Here is a 21244-nt window from a genome sequence, read left to right as displayed (position 1 = left end):
GACATTTTTGTATCCCTCCCAAGGCTTTGTATCAGATTTATTTGACTAAGCTTTCAGCCTTTAGCAACTAATGCATTTATTCATTCAGTCCTCCATCATTTTTCGTACTTAATCAGCCCACCAAATCAATAATCATTTAGATTTGTCCAGTCAGTTTTACAATTACTAGCAACATTTAGCACAGTATAACACACTCAAAGTTAATCTTAAATAAACGTGTGCATGACCACACCTGTTATTGGTCTACAGGAGACTTGGAAAGGTGTCACTATTGGGTTTATTGAGGGGAATGTATGGCATGTTTACATCTAAATGTATTTACAGTACACTGACAATACACATTGGCTACCTTAAAAACAGCCATCAACTGTTCTATTTTACATTCATACAGTGCATTCACCAAAAATCTTTCTATTTGTAGTTTTTTTTTGGGGGGGGGGGGGGGGGGGTGTCTGTATTGAATTATTCAATAGATTAATTAAATTAAGGCAACATCAATGACATCCAGAGGAAGCTGAACAATGATATTAACAAGACAAAAACAAACAAACAAAAGACTGTTACACTACTGTCTTTTTAGCTATTCAAACTTTTTTTTTTTTACTATAATGCTATAACATACTTAACAGGTGCTGCCTTATGACTAAAATTTCAAAATTTTTATTGCATACACAGCAATAAAGGCAAGCAGCAGATCCACCTTTTATGAAAGCATGGACACCATTCACAGGAAAGGTATCGGTTTCTGCTCTAGAGCATCTTCTGTTTCATGATTTGTTGTTGTTATTGGTGGTGGTGGTGGTGTAGTTTCAGGCACTGGCCCTAATATGCGATGAACTCTCCTCCGATGATTTTTAAGGGACACTACGTCAGGATAGCTGCGCTGGCAAATCTGACACTTGTATAGATTGTGTTGAGTGATTCCCCTCGACAGCTCAAGACCTTCCACAATATGATGGACCCTTCTTCTGTGGTTTCGGAGGGACTTTTCTTCTGGATAGCTGCGTGGGCAAATATGACACTGAAACTGATTGGGAGTGATGCTTTGCTCAATTCCCTTTGATGGCAGAAACACACCACCCACAATATGATGCACTCTTCTTCTGTGGTTTTTCAAGGATTTTATGTTAGGATAGAAGCGGTCACAGATCTGACACTGAAACGGTCCAGAACGGACTGGTTCCATGGTTCCCAGATTAGTTTGTTTCGGCTGTTTAGGGCGATGAACTTTCCTCAAGTGATCTTTCAGGGATTGAAGCTTTGGATAATTGCGAAGGCAAATGTGACATTGAAATAGAGTAGATGGATTGGTTTGTGCATCTGCTTGGTGTAAATGTTCCTGTGCATTCTCAGCTGGCATCATTCTGCTGTTGACTCTATGAATGTTTCTTTTATGCTCCTCGAGTGCCTGAGGGGTTGGACAGTTCTTGTCACAAATCGAACACGTCAAGTCGGATTGCCTGCTGTGTGAGACCAGGTGCCTCTTGAGCCCATCTAGACAACTGAACCAACGCACACACACTGGGCACCGAATCGGTTTAAATGCGGGTTTACACGTATTGCTTTGAATGTGTACTTTAAGCATCAATGGACTTTGGAATGCTGTAGCACAACGAGAGCAGGTGTGTTTCTTCTGACCTGTAGTATCGCCAGTACAACGCAACCGTATGTGTCTTGACAAGGAACTGCGTTGACTGAAGTTCTTTTTGCACTTATGGCAAGTCAATGCCTGAGGAAATGGCCTCTGGTTCAAATGTTGAGGTGCCAAGAGTGCAGACGGTTGTGCTTTTATGTTATGATCAGAAAAACCTGAAAACTGTTGCGGCCGAGTCAGAACGTGTGATGGCAACACTTGGGAAAATGAATGTTGTTGTTGCTGGGAAGCTCTTTGCTCACTTGTAGAGCTTTGAGATTGGTTGTGCAATTGCTGATGTGCTTCAAAGTCCATCCACGATTGCAAGTTCTCACCACAGTTTGGACAAATATAGGACTCCTGCGCATGCTGTTGCAGATGTTCAAAGAGAAGTCGTGGACACGTGAACGAGGCTCCGCATTCGCATGTCACTCTTCTTGGAAGCACAGATGGAAGTGACATAATCCCCCAGTTTCTGTTACTGCTAGTATTCTGAGTGCTTTCTTGTCGGACTGCTTGGTTTTCTGTAGATGGTGACAGGACGAATAAGTTTTTCTGAGCTGCAGGTGTTTTAGACCCCACAGTTCTGTTACTTACTGCTGAATTAGTGTTTGTTGCATGGCACTTCTTTCGATGGCTATTCATATTGTCTTTGCGGCTAAAGAACTTACCACAATGAGGGCATGGAAAGCTTTTAATTGGCCCAGCCATATTAGATGTAACATTCTGTGGCTTTAACTTTCTTGTCCCGCAAATCTTCAGGTGCTCCTTTAGAGTAAATAGGCGGGAATAGCTTCTCTGGCACCCGTTGCAAACAAACCGCTTCAAGCCTTTATTAGTCATATGCACCTGAAAGCCATTACTAGATACAGCTGACATGTCCTTGTCCTCACGAGACTCTACAATGACAACATCCTCACCTTCATCAAAGTCATCTATAGCCACGTCTGTCAAATCGTCCTCATCAGAGTCCTTTTGATCCACATCTATTAGTACATCAATTTCAGCATCATCCAAAGGCATGGTCCACTGCTTTTCAACCAGTTTATCGCTTTCCTCTTGATTTATTCCAACCATGTCAGTTGGTACTCCAATGGATTTTTCGGTTGATTCAGTTGGTTTGGAGTTAGAAACACTGGCAAAGATTGACTCAAGGGTTTCTGTGGGATTCAGCGGATCCTTCAGCTGCATCTTCAACCCAGTCTGATCTTTCTTGCCATTAGGAAATTCTATGTTCTGTTCCTCAATCTTTATCGGCTCTGTGCCCACGCCAATATTTATATGCTGTGTTGACATTTGATTTGAGTTTGGAACAGCTCGATTGCACTCCTCCAAGTTTTGAAGTTTGACATTACCGCAGGTGCCTACAGTGGTCAAGGATTTCAGAGAAGCTTTACATGGACAGTTGTGCTTTTTGAGGCTGCGCATCCGTGTGTAGCCACGCTTGCATAAAGAACAGTAGAACATTTTTTCTGCCTCTTGAGCTGTAGGGCTGATTGGTTTCAGGGACATTTTTCCCATCAAAGGTTGATGGTTTCTAGAAAATACATCAGAGCAGACATGGCTTTCAGGGACAGAGATTATAGTTATCACAAATTGTTGACAACAAAGACAAAATTTAACTCTTTCTTTTTTATGCAGGGCATGATGCATTATCAAGGTGTCTATGTCCTGGAAAACCCTACGGCAGAGTCTGCACTGATGTCTGCCTTCCACGTTGTCCCGGCCAAATAATTTTTGCCGAGTCTCAAGGACCACTACAGGACAGAGAGTTTGCGTAACAGATATAATCTTGCCCTTCTTAGGCAAAATTTTTCCAGTTTTCAAACCAACCACTGTGTCTTTTTTCATCTTTAATTGATTCTCCAGTGGCTTGGGTTTTGATATCGTCATGGTGATAGCAGGTTGCAATGGTGCTCTCGGTGAAGCTTTTCTGGGGGGCAAGTTCCTCTGTTTCATTTGGACGGGTTGTCTATGACTCATGTAGGCAGATGCTAGCATTTTCAGGATTGATTTCTTATTAAATGCAACTGAATCTTCGCCAGATTCTGGTGATTTCTCATGATCTTGCACAGAATGGTTTACCACACTGGAGGTTTTTAAAGCATCACTGTCCTTCTCAGATAACTGCACTTGCTCTTCGGTCACAGGGTGGGATTCAGATGGCTTCAAGATGTTGCTTTCCACATCTGCAGTTGATTTATTCTCCTTGATGTCAGTGTTTGAAGTAGGAGGTGCACTTTGTGCCATGGGTTTTTCATTTGAATTGGATGTTGAAAGACTGTGAAAAACTTGGTCCGAGACAGGATGGCTGGAGTATGTTTTGCCATCTGGCACAACTGGAATAATCTCCAAATCTGATTTGACCTCATTTTTTGAATCATGTTGTTTTTTGTGGTCCTCAAGAGCTGTAAAACCACTAAACTCCTCGCCACAGTCACATATGTAGGTGTGGGCTGGAGATGCTGGAGTGGGCAACATTATACAGTGGTGTTTTTCAAGGAGATCTTTGCTCGCAAATAAGCTTCCACAGCTGACACAAGTAGGTAGTGTTGATTCTGGCTGTTGAGAGAATTCTCTTGCATGAGACGGTTGGTGCACCAGGAGTGATGCCAAACTATGAAAAGTAGCTGAGCATGCCACACAGCTGTATGTTTTAGGACTTCCAGTAGAACTTGTTTCTTGAAGTCCAAGCATTTTGTAGGCTCCAGATGATTCCTCTTCCAATGTTAAATTGAATAAATGTTGCTGTCTTTGTTTTTTTTTAGTATCTCCTAAAAAAAAGGAAGCAAACAAACATCATTAGTGGCATAGCATGAGTTCAAATGTTTTCAATTCAGAAATGAAACATAAAATGTTGTATTTACATATGCAGTTTAGGGCCCTATGAGCTAGAGCTGTGCGATTAATCAAAATACATTTTCGATTTCGGCCTCCAATAATTATTAAAATACAATAATCGAGATAAAATGAATATTGCACCACATTCCACCCCCTTCCCAGCTGTGCACTTTTGCTCCTCTATAAAAGCCCAACTTCAAGTGCAAATCAGTAAAATCTTGAAACACGGTTTTCAAAAAATTTGCCTTTTTAAAAGCACGAAAGAGAAATTGCACTGTTCCTCAAGAAAACAAAAAAACTCTTCACTCTATTTTCTAGGATGCATGAAATTGAAATAAGTATACAGTGAAGCACAATATTCAATACAGTAACAAAATGAATAGTTTTACATTATCGTTATTATTATTATTATTATTAAACACATAACAAGTGTGATGTTTAAATACTGAACATTTCTTGATATGAGTGACATTAGGGGAACGTAATAATATGTTTAAAAGCGTCTTTAATCTGAAATTTATTTTTAAGCACTTTTTACTTTGCACAAAACCAACATAAATACAAATATAGCCTTTCTTAAAACTTGGCAACCGTGATTATAACTATACACTGTGCCTTTGTGTGACAGAACTGATGCATGCAACCAATCACATACAACTGTCAGTGAGTTCATGCATATTTAAATGAGAAAACTCATTTCTCCAGCTGTTTGCTGCACCGCTTCCGTTTTTAAGTTATGTGTCCAAGTATTCGTTATACACAACGTTTCAAATGTAGCAACGTAAGGCGGAGAAAAGCAAGCCTGCTCATGCTTACCGATTTTGATAGGCCTGGCCACTTACCGTTGCACTTCACTAAAATGTTTAAATAAACGCCGTATCATAACAATTAAAACGCAACACTAGGGTAACCTGCAGACTAATCTTCATTTAGTTTTAGTCCAAAGTATAAAAATCGTGAATGTAATCTAACAAATGCTAACAACAAGCATTGCAATGGATAATACAGATTTAGCATGCTCTTCGGATATACACTGATAGAACTATACAATTAGCCTGCATCATCTCAACACTGATTTACACCTCTTTACTATATCAAACGCGCTCTGTAGCGAATACGTCTTGGGGGATACAGCGCATGCGGAACATGTCATTTGCGTTCTGCACAAGGGAATTCAATGACAAAAACAGCAGCTAAGGGCTGTATGCACGAAATAAAGACGAACCATGACAAGTACCTCAAACAGTTACTAGCTTGCACTCACCTTGGGAAAGTACAGTTTGCAAAATTGCATGATTTTAATGAAATTAATTTTAAATCCGAATGGCTGTATATATTTTGCACCCAGTTTCTGTAGAGACGTGTAATTCCCGTTGTTCACTATAGAGGGCAGTATGTCTGAGCGCTCACTCCCGTTCCCCACATGTAAGGCTTTAATATATCGCCATCAACTGGTTTGAGGGACCAGTCCGATTTACCCCCATAAACAGACCTACATCTTTTTCATTAAATACAAATATTACTAATTCATAGTTTTCATTCACGTGACTGGCCCGAATACCTGGCGGGTAAAAGCATCCACAGAACTGCAGAGCAATACACTTGTTGATTTATCTATTCTTTAAAAGAAAAAAAAACATATATGTGAACAAAATTCAAATTTTAGCAATCCATATAAATCAATTGCCGGAATGTTTCAATAACTAAAAACAGCGGTAGGCCTACATTAAACATTTTTATATGTGAAAACACTAAAGTGCCTATTAATAGGGTGACCATACATCGTCTTTTTCCTGGGCATGTCCTTTTTGGAACAAAAAAAAATTTCAGCCGACTTGCAACTGGGCCAGTATCTGGGATCCAGCTAATTTTGTCCTCAGTTTCCATGGTTGCCCAACATGGGTTAGCCCAGATGGACTGATGAATGGAGCTTCATACAAGTTAACCAGGTAACTCCCATTTGGTGCCTACATGAATCTGCATACATGGGTTGGTGATGGGACCCAGCTAGGTCTTATGTAAGTCTCTTATGGGCCACAACAGGTATAAACACGGGCTAATATATTTGTCTGCTTGGGCTACCTTATTTTACAGTACACCCCTAAACACAAACATTACATTACATCCAATAAAATGCTAAAGGTATTCAATTCACAGAAACCAGTATTTCATGCTTTTAAGCAAGGTTTATTTGGAATAATTTAAACATGACTATTATAATTTGTGTATTTACAACTTTATAAAACATAAGCATCTTAAAAAAAAAGAGTTGATCTTAAGCTCCTGAAAACCTTTTTTTTTTTTTGTAAAAACTTAACTTGTATTCTGCATGCCTTAAGCAAGGTTTCGTTGGAATCATTTGAACATGACCATTATAACTGGTATATTTTTTAACTTTATAAAACATAAGCATCATTAAAAAAAGTTAAAGTAAAGCTCCTGATAATCATTATTTGGAATAATTTATATTGTTTGTATTCGCATATTTGAAAACATTTCACAAACCAACAAACCAACAGTGAAGCTCCTCACTCATCTGTCCTCACTCTCCCAGCGACTCTTTGAAAAAACAACAATCAACCACTGTGCCACTTTTTCAGTTAAAATAGATGATTCTTGTGAAAGTTGGTATTTCCATTTAATAATCAAGATTATAAAGACTTACCTATCTTGCTCTGTACTACGTGACCTTGCAAAATGGTTTCCTCCCATCACCGATTAGCCACTTTGACAACTGACTTTTCTGCCTCTTTTCTGGTAATTTGGTTAAACATACAAAAAGCAGTAAAGTTAGATTAAATTTCATATTTAAGCCCTTGCAATAAATTAGCAGTCATCTCCATTTTTACATTTTTTTTTCAGGACGTACAATAATGGTATCGGATATAATACTCTATCATAAATTATTTCTGTGTAAACAAGGGCACAGGGCAACATTTAAAGGGATTGATCACACATGACGGTTGTGATCATTTAAATCACAAATGTCAAAATCTGTCCATCTGAAATTTTCTTTTAAAAGATTATAATTTTTATCATGCAATGTATAGGTCATTTTCATTGCCATTACAGTGAAATAACTGAACATAAACATACGAGCATGAAAGAAAATGGTTTTAGAAGAAATCTAAATGTACATCTAATGTCTTCATTTATTCTTATTTTATCATCATTTCACTTGTATTAGTGTACTTGTCTTTAATAAAGTTTGAATTTTATTCATTATAAACTGAGTTTTGTGATCACTAAACTACAAATGAATAGTTACTTATCACTAAATTAAGCAGTAAACCTTTTGTTAAAGGGTTTATCCCTTTAACAGTAATGACAGTAGGCTACATGTTTAATAGACCTACTGTCCCTTTAAGACCTGCATGCATCTCATATACAGGCACTTATACATTTTTCTCTCAACTGTTTACTTTCATTTTATACATAACCAACTGAGTCTATGTGTAAACCTTGTGGTTTTTGAAAGTATTAGGGCTAAAGATAACAGTTCAATAATCAAAAGTTTCAGCGTGGGGTACGGTACGGCACAGGTACGGTGGCCGAGACAGCTCAACACGCTGCAACTTAAGAAAACACATGCAAATTGAAAAAAAAATCAGCAAGTGAAGAAAACATCTTCATCAGTTTGACAACACAAGTGTTGCAAATCATCACAACACATGCATATAACGAAACACGCTGAAAATCATCACAACACATGCATATAGCGAAACGCGCTACAAATCCTCACAACACTTGCATACAACGAAGCGCGCTGCAAATACTTCACAACACATGCATATAGCGAAACAATCAGTTTGCAACATGCAGTTTGGACATCGTACAGTGCTCATTTAACAAATTCACTGCTAAACAGATGAGTTTTGAGTCAAGATTTAAATGTGACCAGTGTTTTAGCACATCTGATCTCTTCTGGAAGCTGATTCCAACTGCGGGCGGCATAGTATCTAAAGGCGGACTCCCCTTGTTTTGTGAACCCTTGGTATTTCTAACTGACTCGATCCTAATGATCTGAGTGGTATGTTAGGTTTATATTCAGTGAACATATCTGCAATGTATTTCATTGAGTCATTGAGTGACTTATAGACGAGTAAAAATACTTTATAATCAATCCTGAATGTAACTGGAAGCCAGTGTAAGGACCCGAGGACTGGTGTGATATGCTCCTGGTGGTAGCGTTCTGGATGAGCTGCAGCTGTCTAATGGTCTTTTTGGGAAGGCCGGTGAGGAGACCATTACATTAGTCCACCCTGCTGGTGATAAAGGCATGAACAAGTTTCTCCAGGTCTTGGTTGGAAACAAAACATCTAATTCTTGCAATGTTTTTTAAATGATAGTATGCTGATTTAGTTACTGCTTTGACATGACAACTGAAACGAAGGTCTGTCTCCAGAGTCACACCAAGATTCTTGACTTGAAATTTAATTGTTTGACCCCTAGAGTCAAGGTATGTATTCACCTTGAAAACGTCATCTTTGTTTCCAAATGCAATGACTTCAGTTTTTTCCTTGTTTAACTGAAGAAAGTTCTGGCACATCCAATTATTAATTTCATCAATGCATTAGCAGAGGGAGTCAATGGGGCTGTAGTCATTTGGAGATAAGGCTAGGTAAATCTGGGTATCATTAGCATAGCTGTGATAGGCAATTAGGTTCTTTCTCATTATTTGACTTAGTGGAAGCATATACAGGCTAAACAAGAGCGGTGCAAGAATTGAGCTTTGTGGGACTCCACATGTCATGGACGTCCACTTAAGACTTATAAAATAATAACCTCTCCCTTCTAAGTTTGACCTGAACCATTTGAATACAATCCCAGAAAGCCCTATAATTGCTCAAAATGGTGCTATCAAGATTGCTCTTTTTCAGGAGGGGCTTAACAACTGCTGTTTTCAGGGGAGTTTGGAAATGTACCAGAAAGAAGTGAGGTGTTTACAACTTCTAAAGCCCCTTTCACACTGCACGTCGGATCTGGCAAATTGCCAGAACATTGTCGGCTCACCTTCTGTGTGAAAGCAAACATGTCCCGGGATTGATTCTGGGACTGATCCCGAGTCGGGGACCTAGTAACATTTCCAGGTTAAGTCCCTGAACGAGCACTGTGTGAACAAAAGCCAGATCTAATGCCGTGTCGTTGTGACATTATCGCACGACTCTTTTACCAGGTGTTTTGAAGGAAGATCAACGTTCGCGACGAAGAAATATATGCAAACTGTAATCAAGCAGCGATCAGTTAGTTCCTCACTTTCCGCACTGACGCTGAGATTGTTCACTAGCTTCAGTGAAAGTATAACGTGCCTAGCATTTTCGACTTGTACATTACATTACAAAAATGCCTTCTCTTCCACTGTTGTGTTCTTGTGAGCTTCGGAAACATGGATGACTAGCGATTACCTCTCCTGCACAGAGCCAATCGAACTCTCTAGTCATGCGGTTTCTGCCTGGGTCGTGCCCATGCAGAAGTGGTGCTTGGGGGTTGGACTGCCACCACTGCGGAGATATGAGCCTCTGTAATCTCAAGCTCTGTTCAAGGTGATGAATTCGCCCAACAAGGCGAATTGCCGCGCTCTTCCTCTGCAGCCTCTTTCGAGCCAAGGAGGAAAGTGTCATGAGCTTCTGATGCAAATCTGTTGGGGTCAGGTGATGAGCCCACGCCGGCTCAGTGCTCACGCACTCCTCACCCCCCTGCTGCAGGTCCCCTTCCAGTGCGCTTAATGTCCGCTGTTCTCTACCCCTCCCCCGTCGCTCAAGATGTAGTGTCCCTCGGGGCCATGGAGGGTGCTGAATAGGAGGATTATGCAATTTCAGTGGCTGCATCTGCAAGAGAGTGGTCTAAAAGCCCAAAAGTACACCCCGCAGAGGCCCGGGCCCTTTTTCCCACCTGGGGTGCACAATGAGATGAAGTCGTGGAATGCGCTGCTCACCAGTTGATTGCATAACCCAGAATCCTTTCTCCTGTCTTCTGTGGATGGCACTGACCAAGTGGGGCATCCTAAACTCTCTGGATGAGGACGGGCCAGACCCTGAAGTGTTCAAAGAGCTCTGATGCACCATGGATACGGCCCTCAGACCGACGAAAGTGACAGCTCAAACGATCGGCCATAACATGGGGAATCTTGTGGTGCTAGATTGTTACCTGTGGCTTACTCTGACTGAGTTAAAGGACTCAAAAAAAAAATAATTAATTGAAGCGCAGAAACAGTCGAAGGCTATTAGCCATTTCCTGCCAAAGCGCGCTGGTGTGCAATCCTTCCTGCACAATCCTGCTTCTCCTCAGGGTAGCATGCAGGAAGACTGCACGCCTCATCTACTGCTATGTGGCGCAATCATGAGCTGGTGGTGAGACCAAGACAGCCTTGGCCGAAGTGCCGTTAGCGCCAAAGACCCAGGCCTAACAGAGACAGCAGGCCACCAGCACAGGAAACAAAGCCGCATTCCTGATGCTGTCTCTCAGAGGAGGAAATCTGCAACCAACGCCAAAGACGAGCATCTGAAAAAGTCTGCTCGCTACGCTCTGTGTTAATCTATAGTTTTGTTTTGGTACCGAGAACCGTGGATTTTCACTGGTATTGGTACCGAATACTGAAATTTTGGTACTATGACAACACTAGGCTCTAAGGGTGTGAAATTTCCCATAGGGGTTTGGGCCCACTTAAACCACAGACTCACATCTTCGTGGACCTTGGCAACCCAGCACTTTCGCGAGGTTTTATAACCTAGAGGTGTCGTCGCTTCCCTCAAGTGCTGTCAGTGCGAGCAGCGCACGTGCCTACTCAGCCTCAGTTATGATCTGAGCTGCTTGCCTCAGTGGTTCTACCAGGTTGTATAAACCCCTGTATTGATATACCACTAATTCAATGCTGTCCCTATCAGCTTTTCACATTGTTATGATATTGTTCATTACGTCTTTTAGGAAATGATCACCATCATACTTCCCTCATCTCAAGGAATCGATGTTATGTGAGTAACCTAGAGCATTTTATACTTGAACTACAATTGTGATGCCTGTGCTACAAAAACATTCTCTATAGCAAAAAAGCTCAAGTACTGTGAAAATGTCTTAGGCCATTACATGTGTTGTTTTGGAAATGGTATAATGATGATCTCAGAGTTTTTATTAGAATACAACCAGAAAATACTATAACATTTATAGGCACTATTAAAAACAGAAAGAAACAAAATGTTGGCCTAAGACTTCTGCACACAGTACTGTAACTTAGGGTGCTTTCACACCTGGCCCGTTGTTTTGAAACCTGGTGCATTTCCCCCCTTAGCTATAAGGAGTGCTTTTTGCCAGCAACATTATGCTACCTTGTTGGTGGAATATTGTTGGTGGAATATGGTCGCTGTAGTGCGTTTGTCTCGGTCTCTTTGTTCTCTACACCAGTGGTTCCCAACCTTTTTTTGTCTTTTGTACCCCCTGAGCCCTTTTGTCATACCATGAGTAGCGTTAACCTCTCAGGCTCTGTCCTGCCAAAATAATAAATGCACAAAAATTAAAAAGCTCTGGAATATTGTGTCGCGCCTCTGTGAAGTTCTGAAGGCGTTGCCCCTAGCAACCGATAGCATCTCCTACCGTCATGGCCAACCGGCTCAGACCCAGGGGGGCAGGGTTTCATATTTTATTGAAGCAGCCCTGGGCACCGCCATTGGCTAGGGGACCCCCACCTGCTGTTAGCATTCCATTGACTCCCAATCATTTTGGCGTCACTTTGACAGCGAATAACTTTACATCTGAGGCATTTAAAGACTCCATTTGTCCATTCAGTATTTCTAAAGAAACACAAAAATGTATAAAAGGCTCCATTACCTTCTATCTTACGTTATGGCCCCGTAGAAGCAGTTTTTGTAAAAATACGCTAACGATTGCATCATTACCTGCGACTCTCTGTCGCAGAGTAGAGAAATTACCATATGGACAGGAGGAGAAGTTCGCAGACAATCTTTTACTGTCTATGAGGCTATCGGGGGGACGTGGAGACATGAAGTCAAGGGAGAAGCCCATAGAGAGCCCATAAAAGCAACAGGACAAAATTGTTCAACAACGTTTTGAGGAATTCGGTGGGTGATTCAGATTTCTCTTGGCACAGCTATTAGAAGACTTACAATTGTCAGACAGGTTGCTCACGTGACATCTACGTCATCAAGCTCAATTTGAGTCTGCGCAGTACGCTCGACCCCCAGGAAGTGTGTGCTTCTAATTGACTTCACTTGTCTCCGTTGAATCCAATGGGGTCGCTGTGTCCATTTCTTTTACTGTCTATGCTCAGACCCTGATCAAATCAACCCAAATCGGCACGTGACTCCTCACTCTCAATAAACAATTTTGGTCCGTTTAAAACTTTGCCATGTGAAAGAGATCCACAGCAAGAATAAAAAGCAACATTGTTATAATTTTAATCCCTGTTTCAAAACAAAGCAATTGATCTACAGGTGTGGAAGCACCATTAGGTGCAAAAACGTCAATGTTAGCCCTGTTAACCTGCTAAATGGTCATGTTAGAGCATACCACTTATTTCTGCTCCACTGCATCAACATTCGAGACCATTCGATTACATTCTGTAAGAAAGATGCTTATTACATAAATAATAATAATAATAATAATTCTAATTTAGGCAAAAACATTTGTGTAGTCATAACAATTTGTATTATTTGTAATCTCACCCGAATGCAAACTTGAAGCAGATTTATATAAGGCAGAAACTCCTGTCTGCATGATAAATATTAAATACTGTTGTACTATCATTGTGTTTTCTGTATTGTTAAAAGTACAACAGCTTTACTGTTTACTGTTCAAATCAAAGATTCTCAAAGATTTGTTTTTTTTTTCGCGAATCATGGATTCTGAATGCATTGCCACAGATTTTGCTTATGCTTCGCAGTTTTTCGTTTAGTGTTTTGACACAAACCTCTCGTGGGGGCGGGCTTAACAGTGATCTACTCTGATTGGATAGTGAGCTTTTGATGGACAGGTGCAAATTCTCCAACTGTAAACCTGTCTTCTCTGTTTTCCTAAAAGAAATGGAAAACTATTTGAATGTAATCTTAGTATCTACTAATAAGAAAGCTATAAGGACTGTTAGATTTTGCTCCGCCTTTGATCATGTGTAATTTTGTTTAGACTTTGGCCCTCTTTTCTTTAGTTCTATTTTAATCGTTATTGTTTTATTTTTTTTTTTGTGGTTGATATTATGTGATACTTTTGTATGTTTTTGTTCTCTGCATTAATAAAAAAAGAAAAAGGAAAAAAAAAGCTCTCGCAAAATTGGATAAAAAATTAGGCTAAACTAGGCTATAAATACTTGGATTATTATATTATTATATAGCCTAGTGTTTATTTACTGATAGACAGTCAAAAAGACAAATTAATCAAAATTTTATTTATAGCAAGGTTTTATTTATTTATAAAATAATAACACACCACAGATCCTCAAGAAACAGTAACAAAAAAACGCAGTGACAGAAATGTCAGAAATAGCGCATGGATCCGTCACATGATTAAGGAATGATTTAAACCCGAAGACTTGTCAGACAAGAGGTGAGTTAAACACAGACTGAAGACCCAGGTAAAGAATTAATTAATATTTTCTGTATCTTTATAGCATTTTAGTTTCGTATTGTTTGTAGTGTGATCAACGTTTGCGTACGTACTAGATGTGTTGGGGAAGTAGGCTAATACGTAACATTTTAATTACATTTTGCTAAAATGAACGAAATGACTCGAAAAAAGATTTGTTCATTTTGCTGAATGCGACTCAAAAGTCTGAATCGGTAAAATGAACCGAACTTCCCATCACTAGTGTCTCGACTTCCCACACTTGATAAAGTATAAGTCCAAGTCCGCGACGAGCGTTGTTTCTCTGACGACGCTGCACTTCTTTGAATCGCGAGATGCGAACTTCAGTCAAAGAGTATAGACCTTTTTCATGGAACGCGAAATTACCCATTATGCTTTGCGCGTACGCGTATGTAGGATGCTTCGAACTTCCGGTTCGCAACTAGATGCGTTTAATTAGCCGTTACAGAGATTTTGGACCGCTCTGAAACCACATTTGTAATCGGTTTTACTTACTTTTAACGGCCATAATGTCAACAAACAACGGCAACATTAGTTCGCGGTGGCAGCATGGTCAAGTCTATTTAACAAAAACCGTAAACAATGTAACTTTGTCTGTTCCACATCCTACGAAGTTGACCAGCGCCACCTCCTGGTTTGATGATATGAAACAATGGCCAGCAGTCACATATGTTGACATATTCAATTATCTTGTTTTGTCTGAGGGTGTGGATGGCGAGGAACTTAGAAATTATAAAAGTACCAAAGCATATAGTTATCTACACAGTAACAAAATTGGACGAATTCTTTGCCATAAACATCAGCAGTTCACATTACTGAAAGCGGAGGTAGAGCCGAGTCAGGCTATTAATAAACCAAACCACATCGCGTGGGTTATGTTACAAAATAACGGAGTAGTGGAAACAGCTGGATGCTCCTGTGTAGCTGGTCCTGGCAGGTCTTGTAGTCATGCTGCTGCTGTGTTGTGGAAGGTGGGTATTTATAAATACAGCAACACTTCTAATGTAGCTAAACGCAAACCTAACAATACTAGAGGGTAATAATATGGCAAAACACCTGCCCACTTCAAGCACTGACTACGTGATACAATGTAAAGACGTATTTTTAGAGCAGTATTTAACCAATTATACATTTCAGTTATAACTAAATTGTTTAGCTCTAAAAAAGTGCTAATGGGGATGCTTTGTTTAATAATAAAGTAAACAATATGTTCTGGTTTTTGAAAGGTGCAAAATGCAGTGGTCAGTGGTATGACAGGGCTATCTTGCACTGATGAGCAGTGTAGATGGAATGCAGGAACCAGAAGAAACCTTGAACAGAAAAGAATCAGTCAGATGACCTTTAGACGTCACAAAGCTGAGGATGTATATGGTGCCAATTCAACAAGGGAGGGAGAAAGGCTACCATCTACACCAAGCTATGACACACATCAAGACTTCAGGGAGAGAGTCAGTTCTTCAGACACAAAACCACTTTTTGAATTAAAAAACAGTCTTTTGGAAAAATGCTACACTGCCAATGTATCAGTGGAAGGAGATGACACTGAGAGCTTAGAAGTCCACCAGCCACATGGAGAGACTTTGACTTGCTGTAAATGTAAAGCATTTTACAGCAAATACATAGAACTGAACTTTGACCAGGCAGCTGAATTGGAGATTCAAACACAAAATCAGAGTTTGTCAGAGGTGTGGCATAGTGCAAGACAGCCCAGGATCACTGCTAGTTCAGCTAAAAGTGTACCAGTGCGAGCAACAACAAATCCTGATAAATTCATGAGAGAGCATCTCTTTCCTACCTTTCGAGGTAATGCAGCTACAAAGTATGGAAATGAGAAAGAGGCAATAGCTTGTAGCTTTCTTGTAGAAAAAGGTCTACAGGTCTCCCACTCAGGTATCAGGGTCAGCCTGGCAGAACCATGGCTGTCTGCAAGCCCTGATGGCATAATAAATGGTATGGAACTACTGGAAATAAAGTGTCCCGTTCCCAAGAACAACACCGCCTCTCTAGCAGATCATTTCACTATAAATAATAGTGATATCAAAATGGTTGATGGCAAGCCTGAATTACAGAAGAACGGAGTCAGGGGCTTCTACAGTCAGATACAATTAGGCATGTTTTGTACAGGGCTGAGAATGGCAAAACTGTTTGTCTGGTCTCCAAAGGAACACATTCTGATAAATGTACCATACGATGCAGAGTATTTAACAGACCAGGTTACTCGACTAAGAGGCTTTTACTTCTCAGTGATGCTTCCTAGAGTAGTGGATGAATTCACTGCTGGACGATTCAAACTGAATGACAAATACTTACATATAGTCAAAAAAGATTAACCTACTGGTGAACAAATATTAACAGTTTTAAAAACTGTACAGATGTTGACATGGAGAAAAAGTTTTTATTGTGTCAAGGCAAGTTTTAACATTTTTTTTATGTATGTGATATTTTCTTGTTTACAGGGTTTGCACTTAGAAAGTCTTGCGTGTTATTTATTTATATTAGATTAAAGTGTATATATGTACATAGCACAAGGAAACAGAAAACACACTGAGATGGATTTTTGAGAAGTTAAAATGTCAAGTATTGTTATTAAACACATATATACATATATGTACATGACTAATGCAGCAGTGTGAGCATCAAATGAAAAGTTAATCCAGAAATTAAAATCTTGTCATTATTTTCTCACCGTCATGTCAGTCCAAACTTGTATAGTTTTTTTCTTCTGTTGAACAATGATTTATTTTGGAGAATGTTGGTAACCAGACAGTTGATGGTAACCATTGACTTCATAGTGAAAAAAAAAAGACTATGGAAGTCTGATTACTATCAACTGTCTGGTTACCAACATTCTTCAAAATAAATCATGAGAGCGAGTTGAAGAAGACAACATTTCATTTTAAAATAACTTAATTATCTGCTTCACGGATTAGATCACCACGCAAATTCACTAAAGCTGCACATATACGCAGAATTTTATCTATCTTTGGCATAAGGGTGATAGGCAAGGTTTGTGATAACACCTTGTATACTTTCAGTCTCCTAATTGCACGTTCAACATGTATCCTTACATTTGCAATCCTGCGGCTACATGTGACTTTTTCTTCTGTTAGCTGCATTTTGTTGGCAAAGTGAGGAATTATCATATTGACTTTTCTTTCAAACAACAAGTCTCTAATCAAAAAACCCCTGTCCACCATCACTTCATCTCCTGGATGGAGGTATTCGAGAATGCCAGAATCACACGTGATGAATTTGTCACTACAGCGTCCCCCATATGCTGCAGATATAAACATTACTAGACCACATGGTGCAATAGCCACTAAATACTTGATGGTGTTGCAAGCATAGTAGTGGCTGTATGATTCAGACCTTGAGTCTAGGTTCCCTGGTCTTTGGACTTCACTTTCACTGCAGTCTAAGATACAGGTAACATTGGGATAATGTTGCTTGTATGCCTCTGGTGTTGTGGCCCTGATTGTCTCTTTGGGGAGCCATGGTATCAGTTCCTTTAAGACTGCAGCCATGGTGTCAATCCAAAAAGAAATTATCTTGCTCACTTGACTCACTGATATACGGAATCGAATGGCAAGATCTTCTATCAACAGGTTTAATTTCAGCTTCATTAATGTGAGCAAGATTTGCTGTTCAATTTCAGTCTGGTAAGCCAGATTCTCATGGGGACGCAGAACAGCTACAAGGGTATGAAATGTGTGGAGAGGGAGCCCAGTGTAGAGATTTGAGTCATAGTCATTCATCAGAGTTAGAGGCTTGAATGTATCGCACTGCGTTGACTGGTTTACATAAGTTATACTGTGTTGTCTCTTAATATAACAATGCTCCTCGAAGATGTGGTCTTCCCACTGTGTTCCAACAGAGGTAAAGGTTTTAGATGTACAGCTGCTGTCATCTACATCTGTTTGCTTGGGACTGGGGACAGATGCAAGACTCTCTTCTACAGGTCTCATCTCATCCATTACATGTTGCTCTGGGTTAACACCAGCTCCTATAAATACAGAAAAGGCATTATACAGTGAAGCATCTAAAATCATATCGTTTATTATATGGTACAGGGTGAGTTTCTATTTTTAGAAAATGGTTAATTACAAAAAATGTATTACCTAATTAATTTTAGGATATAAAATGCAGAATTTTGGTTTAGCACTAACACACTTTTAATTGGCATTGTATGAAAGACAAAATGCTGACTTTCCAAATTTTGTAAACCAAAATGAGTTAATGAACAACTACTTTTAGGTATTATTTTGTTAAATGTTGTAATTTGAGCTGCAATATGGTGAACTCTCCACTGAAAGAAACCAACACTGACTGACTGATATCAGTGCCTTTGTTTTGTCTCAAGATGCTTACCAGTAATGTAATTTCTAAGGCGCGTTTATAAAAAAAAATAAAAAAAATACTTTAATGTCCTGATTGAACTATGGCCCAATCCTGGCTTAGTTTAAGCCCTGTGTGTAAAACCAGGCCTTAAGGTCCTATACATTTACTGCTGGTAAAATAACCAGACAAACCACACTCTGCTGCCAAAATATATACACGAGTAAGAATAATTCAATTAATGAGCCAATTCTATAAATATGTTAAATAAACTAGTGTTTATTTGTGATTATCATATTTGATAACACTGAAAATACTGCAACAAAATTTTGTTTTCATAACACATGCATTAATGCTGAATATATATTGAATACACTTTGCTGAATGAAACGCTTGTCTCTCAAAGGTGTTTAAGTACACATCATGAGAACTTGGTCGTCTAGACATACTAAAATTATTGTATCATAAGCTGCATTTAATTGTGCAGTCCTTATAGGACGTTAGCCGTGTAAATAACGTTAGTAAATATTCTCACCTTCGTCCGACCACGTTCGTCGTCTTCTCTTCTTACTTAATGGACGATCATATCCAAGCCAAAGTTCAGGATATGGATTTTCTGTCGTTGGTTGTCTGTCCACAAAGTGGAATGAGCATACATGGACGTTACGAGGCGGGCATTTCAAATTAAGTGCTGCGAGCCACTGTCTTTTACCGTCGTCGTCGGATGGCATCTTGTGCAATTTAAATGGTCTTGGGCATTTACATTCTGCTCTTATTGTTGGCTTGTGATCATAACACTCTTGATCAAGAAGATTTTTGAGCTTCCTGTAGCTGTTGTGACAGCCTTTAGCAGCACAAAACTTCCCGGAGCCTCCGCGATTCGCCATTACAGTAGCTTGACAGTTACTTAACGGAAGTTCGAAGCATCCTACAGGAAGTCACTCGCCGCTATGGCGCCCTCCACGGAGAAGCGAAGAAAAAGGTCCGAAGTAACAAGAGGCGAAACTCCGTTGCAGTTTTGACAACAATCGCTAGATGGCGCTGCTATCACGCTGCCGCCATTTTGGACTGAACCAACGGCTTTACCGTTGGCAGAACTACAGTATACACTGCAGCATTAACATTATGTCTGCAAGGCAAGTTTATTTATATAGCACATTTCGTACACAATGGTAATTCAAAGTGCTTTTAAAATGATTAAAACATTTAAAAACAGTTAGAAAGTGATTTTTATTGTAATTCAAGAATGCTTTGGAATATAGACTTACTGTATGGTTGGTCTTGTTTTAAAGAAGACATTTGCTAGGTTATTGTTGAAGTGAAATAAATTATGAAAAGTGAAACAGAAAAAAAGTTATATAAGTTTGAGTTTATTAAAATGTACATATTAAAAAATATAATTTATATTCTATATAATATATATATATATAATATATTAACAAAATATATTTTACTCTATAACTGCAAGAAAATGAAAGCAAAAAATCTGAACAAGTTGTGTTTCACATTTTAGAGACATGGGATGTCTGCTATAGAGATATTAAAAACTAGAAACTACTATTTAATTCCCTCAACCGCTTTGAATTGGAACCGGTATCATTCAATTCTATGACAGCTGTGTTGCGTTCAGTCCAAGATGGCGGAGCTGCAGCTCTGCGCATGGGTGAGTTTGTTGCTATGGAACGTTCTATTGAGTTTCGCCTCTTGTTACTTCTATACTCTTTGCTTCAGTAGAGTCTATAAAATTATTGGGCATAAAATGAACCAATCATAAGACATCTTATAGGGGGGGCACCTGGGGTGGCCAATTTCCCCTTTATTTATATATATATATGTAATTGGCCATGTAATATATATATCCATGTAATTGGCCAGTATGGATTCATTATGTTTGCCAATGTATATTTAATAAAACAAATAGGGTCACATGTGCTGCCCATTTTGAGCCCATGCACACATTTCCCATTAATTACCAGGCGGGAAGGAAGTCGACCGGAAGTTGAAGTCGGCCGCGTGCCGCCATCTTGTAGCAGAACTTCACTTGCGTTAGCATCCCATTGACTCCCATTCATTTTGGCATCACTTTGACAGCGAATAACTTTACATCTGAGGCGTTTAAAGACTCCATTTGTCCATTATTTATTTCTAAAGATACACGACAATGTATAAAGGGCTCCATTACCTTCTATGTTACATTATGGCCCCGTAGAAACAGTTTTTGTAAAAACAGGCTAACGATTGCGTCATAACCACTCGACTCTCTGTCGCACAGTAGAGAAATTACCGTACAGACAGGAGGAGAAGCTCGCAGGCAATCGGGGAGACGTCAAGAGAGAAGCCCAAAGATACAAGCCCTGGCATTACATTTTAAAATACTATACAAAATAATTAATCACAATACTTACTCCTGCTCACTCACGCCAAAGAACTCCCCGCTCAAGCTCGCCGTCTCTGCAAGATTATCGATGGCAGTTTGCACGAACAGCTACTAGAAGATTTACATCTGTCAGACAGGTTGCTGACATCATCAAGCTTAGTTTGAGTCTGCGCGTCAGAAACGGAAGTGCTAGAAATCGCTAAAAATGGGCTTCACTTGTCTCAATTGAGTTCCAATGGGGTTGCTGTGTCCATTTCTTTTACTGTCTATGTTAATTACCCAAATGGGAACCACATGGGGGGAGCCCACCTGGGCCCCTATCTTTAGCCCATGCACAATCTGTACCCCTAGTCCATGTGAAACACCCATGTGGGCCCCACATTAAACATGTTTGTTGGGATGTATCTGGTCTGTATTTCTAAATCACCCAAAATGTCCGGGATTCAGCTTTTGTTTTCTACAGTTGCAAT

The 21244-nt window shown here is 39.6% G+C and overlaps 3 protein-coding genes across 5 annotated transcripts in view; 1 reads left to right on the top strand and 2 right to left on the bottom strand.

The window, feature by feature from the left end:
- Nucleotides 1-456: 456 nt before the first annotated feature.
- LOC132103023 (zinc finger protein 423-like) lies at nucleotides 457-5865 on the bottom strand. 2 transcript variants are annotated; one of them, XM_059507814.1, is made up of 2 exons: nucleotides 5739-5865; nucleotides 457-4407 (listed from the first exon to the last, which is right to left on the bottom strand). In XM_059507814.1, the coding sequence occupies exon 2, from the start codon at nucleotides 4328-4330 to the stop codon at nucleotides 725-727; it is 3606 nt and encodes a 1201-aa protein (XP_059363797.1). In that variant the 5' UTR covers nucleotides 4331-4407; nucleotides 5739-5865; the 3' UTR covers nucleotides 457-724. The 2 variants fall into 2 exon arrangements, with proteins under 2 accessions (XP_059363797.1, XP_059363798.1); XM_059507815.1 differs by lacking the exon at nucleotides 5739-5865 and adding an exon at nucleotides 5313-5631 and having other exon boundaries at nucleotides 457-4404.
- An 8155-nt stretch (nucleotides 5866-14020) lies between these two features.
- LOC132103640 (protein BTG3-like) overlaps nucleotides 14021-21244 on the top strand; it is a 232998-nt gene continuing 225774 nt past the window's right edge. The window contains exon 1 of the mRNA XM_059508734.1: nucleotides 14021-14051. The gene's annotated coding sequence lies outside the window, so the exon portion shown is untranslated. The remainder of the gene's footprint in view (nucleotides 14052-21244) is intronic.
- LOC132103639 (uncharacterized) lies at nucleotides 16451-19281 on the bottom strand. 2 transcript variants are annotated; one of them, XM_059508729.1, is made up of 2 exons: nucleotides 18933-19281; nucleotides 16451-18065 (listed from the first exon to the last, which is right to left on the bottom strand). In XM_059508729.1, the coding sequence occupies exons 1-2, from the start codon at nucleotides 19126-19128 to the stop codon at nucleotides 16969-16971; spliced, it is 1293 nt and encodes a 430-aa protein (XP_059364712.1). In that variant the 5' UTR covers nucleotides 19129-19281; the 3' UTR covers nucleotides 16451-16968. The 2 variants fall into 2 exon arrangements, with proteins under 2 accessions (XP_059364712.1, XP_059364714.1); XM_059508731.1 differs by having other exon boundaries at nucleotides 18947-19067.

The sequence above is a fragment of the Carassius carassius genome, chromosome 24 (genome assembly GCF_963082965.1).
Source record: "Carassius carassius chromosome 24, fCarCar2.1, whole genome shotgun sequence".
NCBI lineage: Eukaryota > Metazoa > Chordata > Actinopteri > Cypriniformes > Cyprinidae > Carassius > Carassius carassius.
The sequence above is the reverse complement of the archived record's forward strand: the minus strand, read 5'-3'. Positions and strand labels throughout refer to the sequence as shown.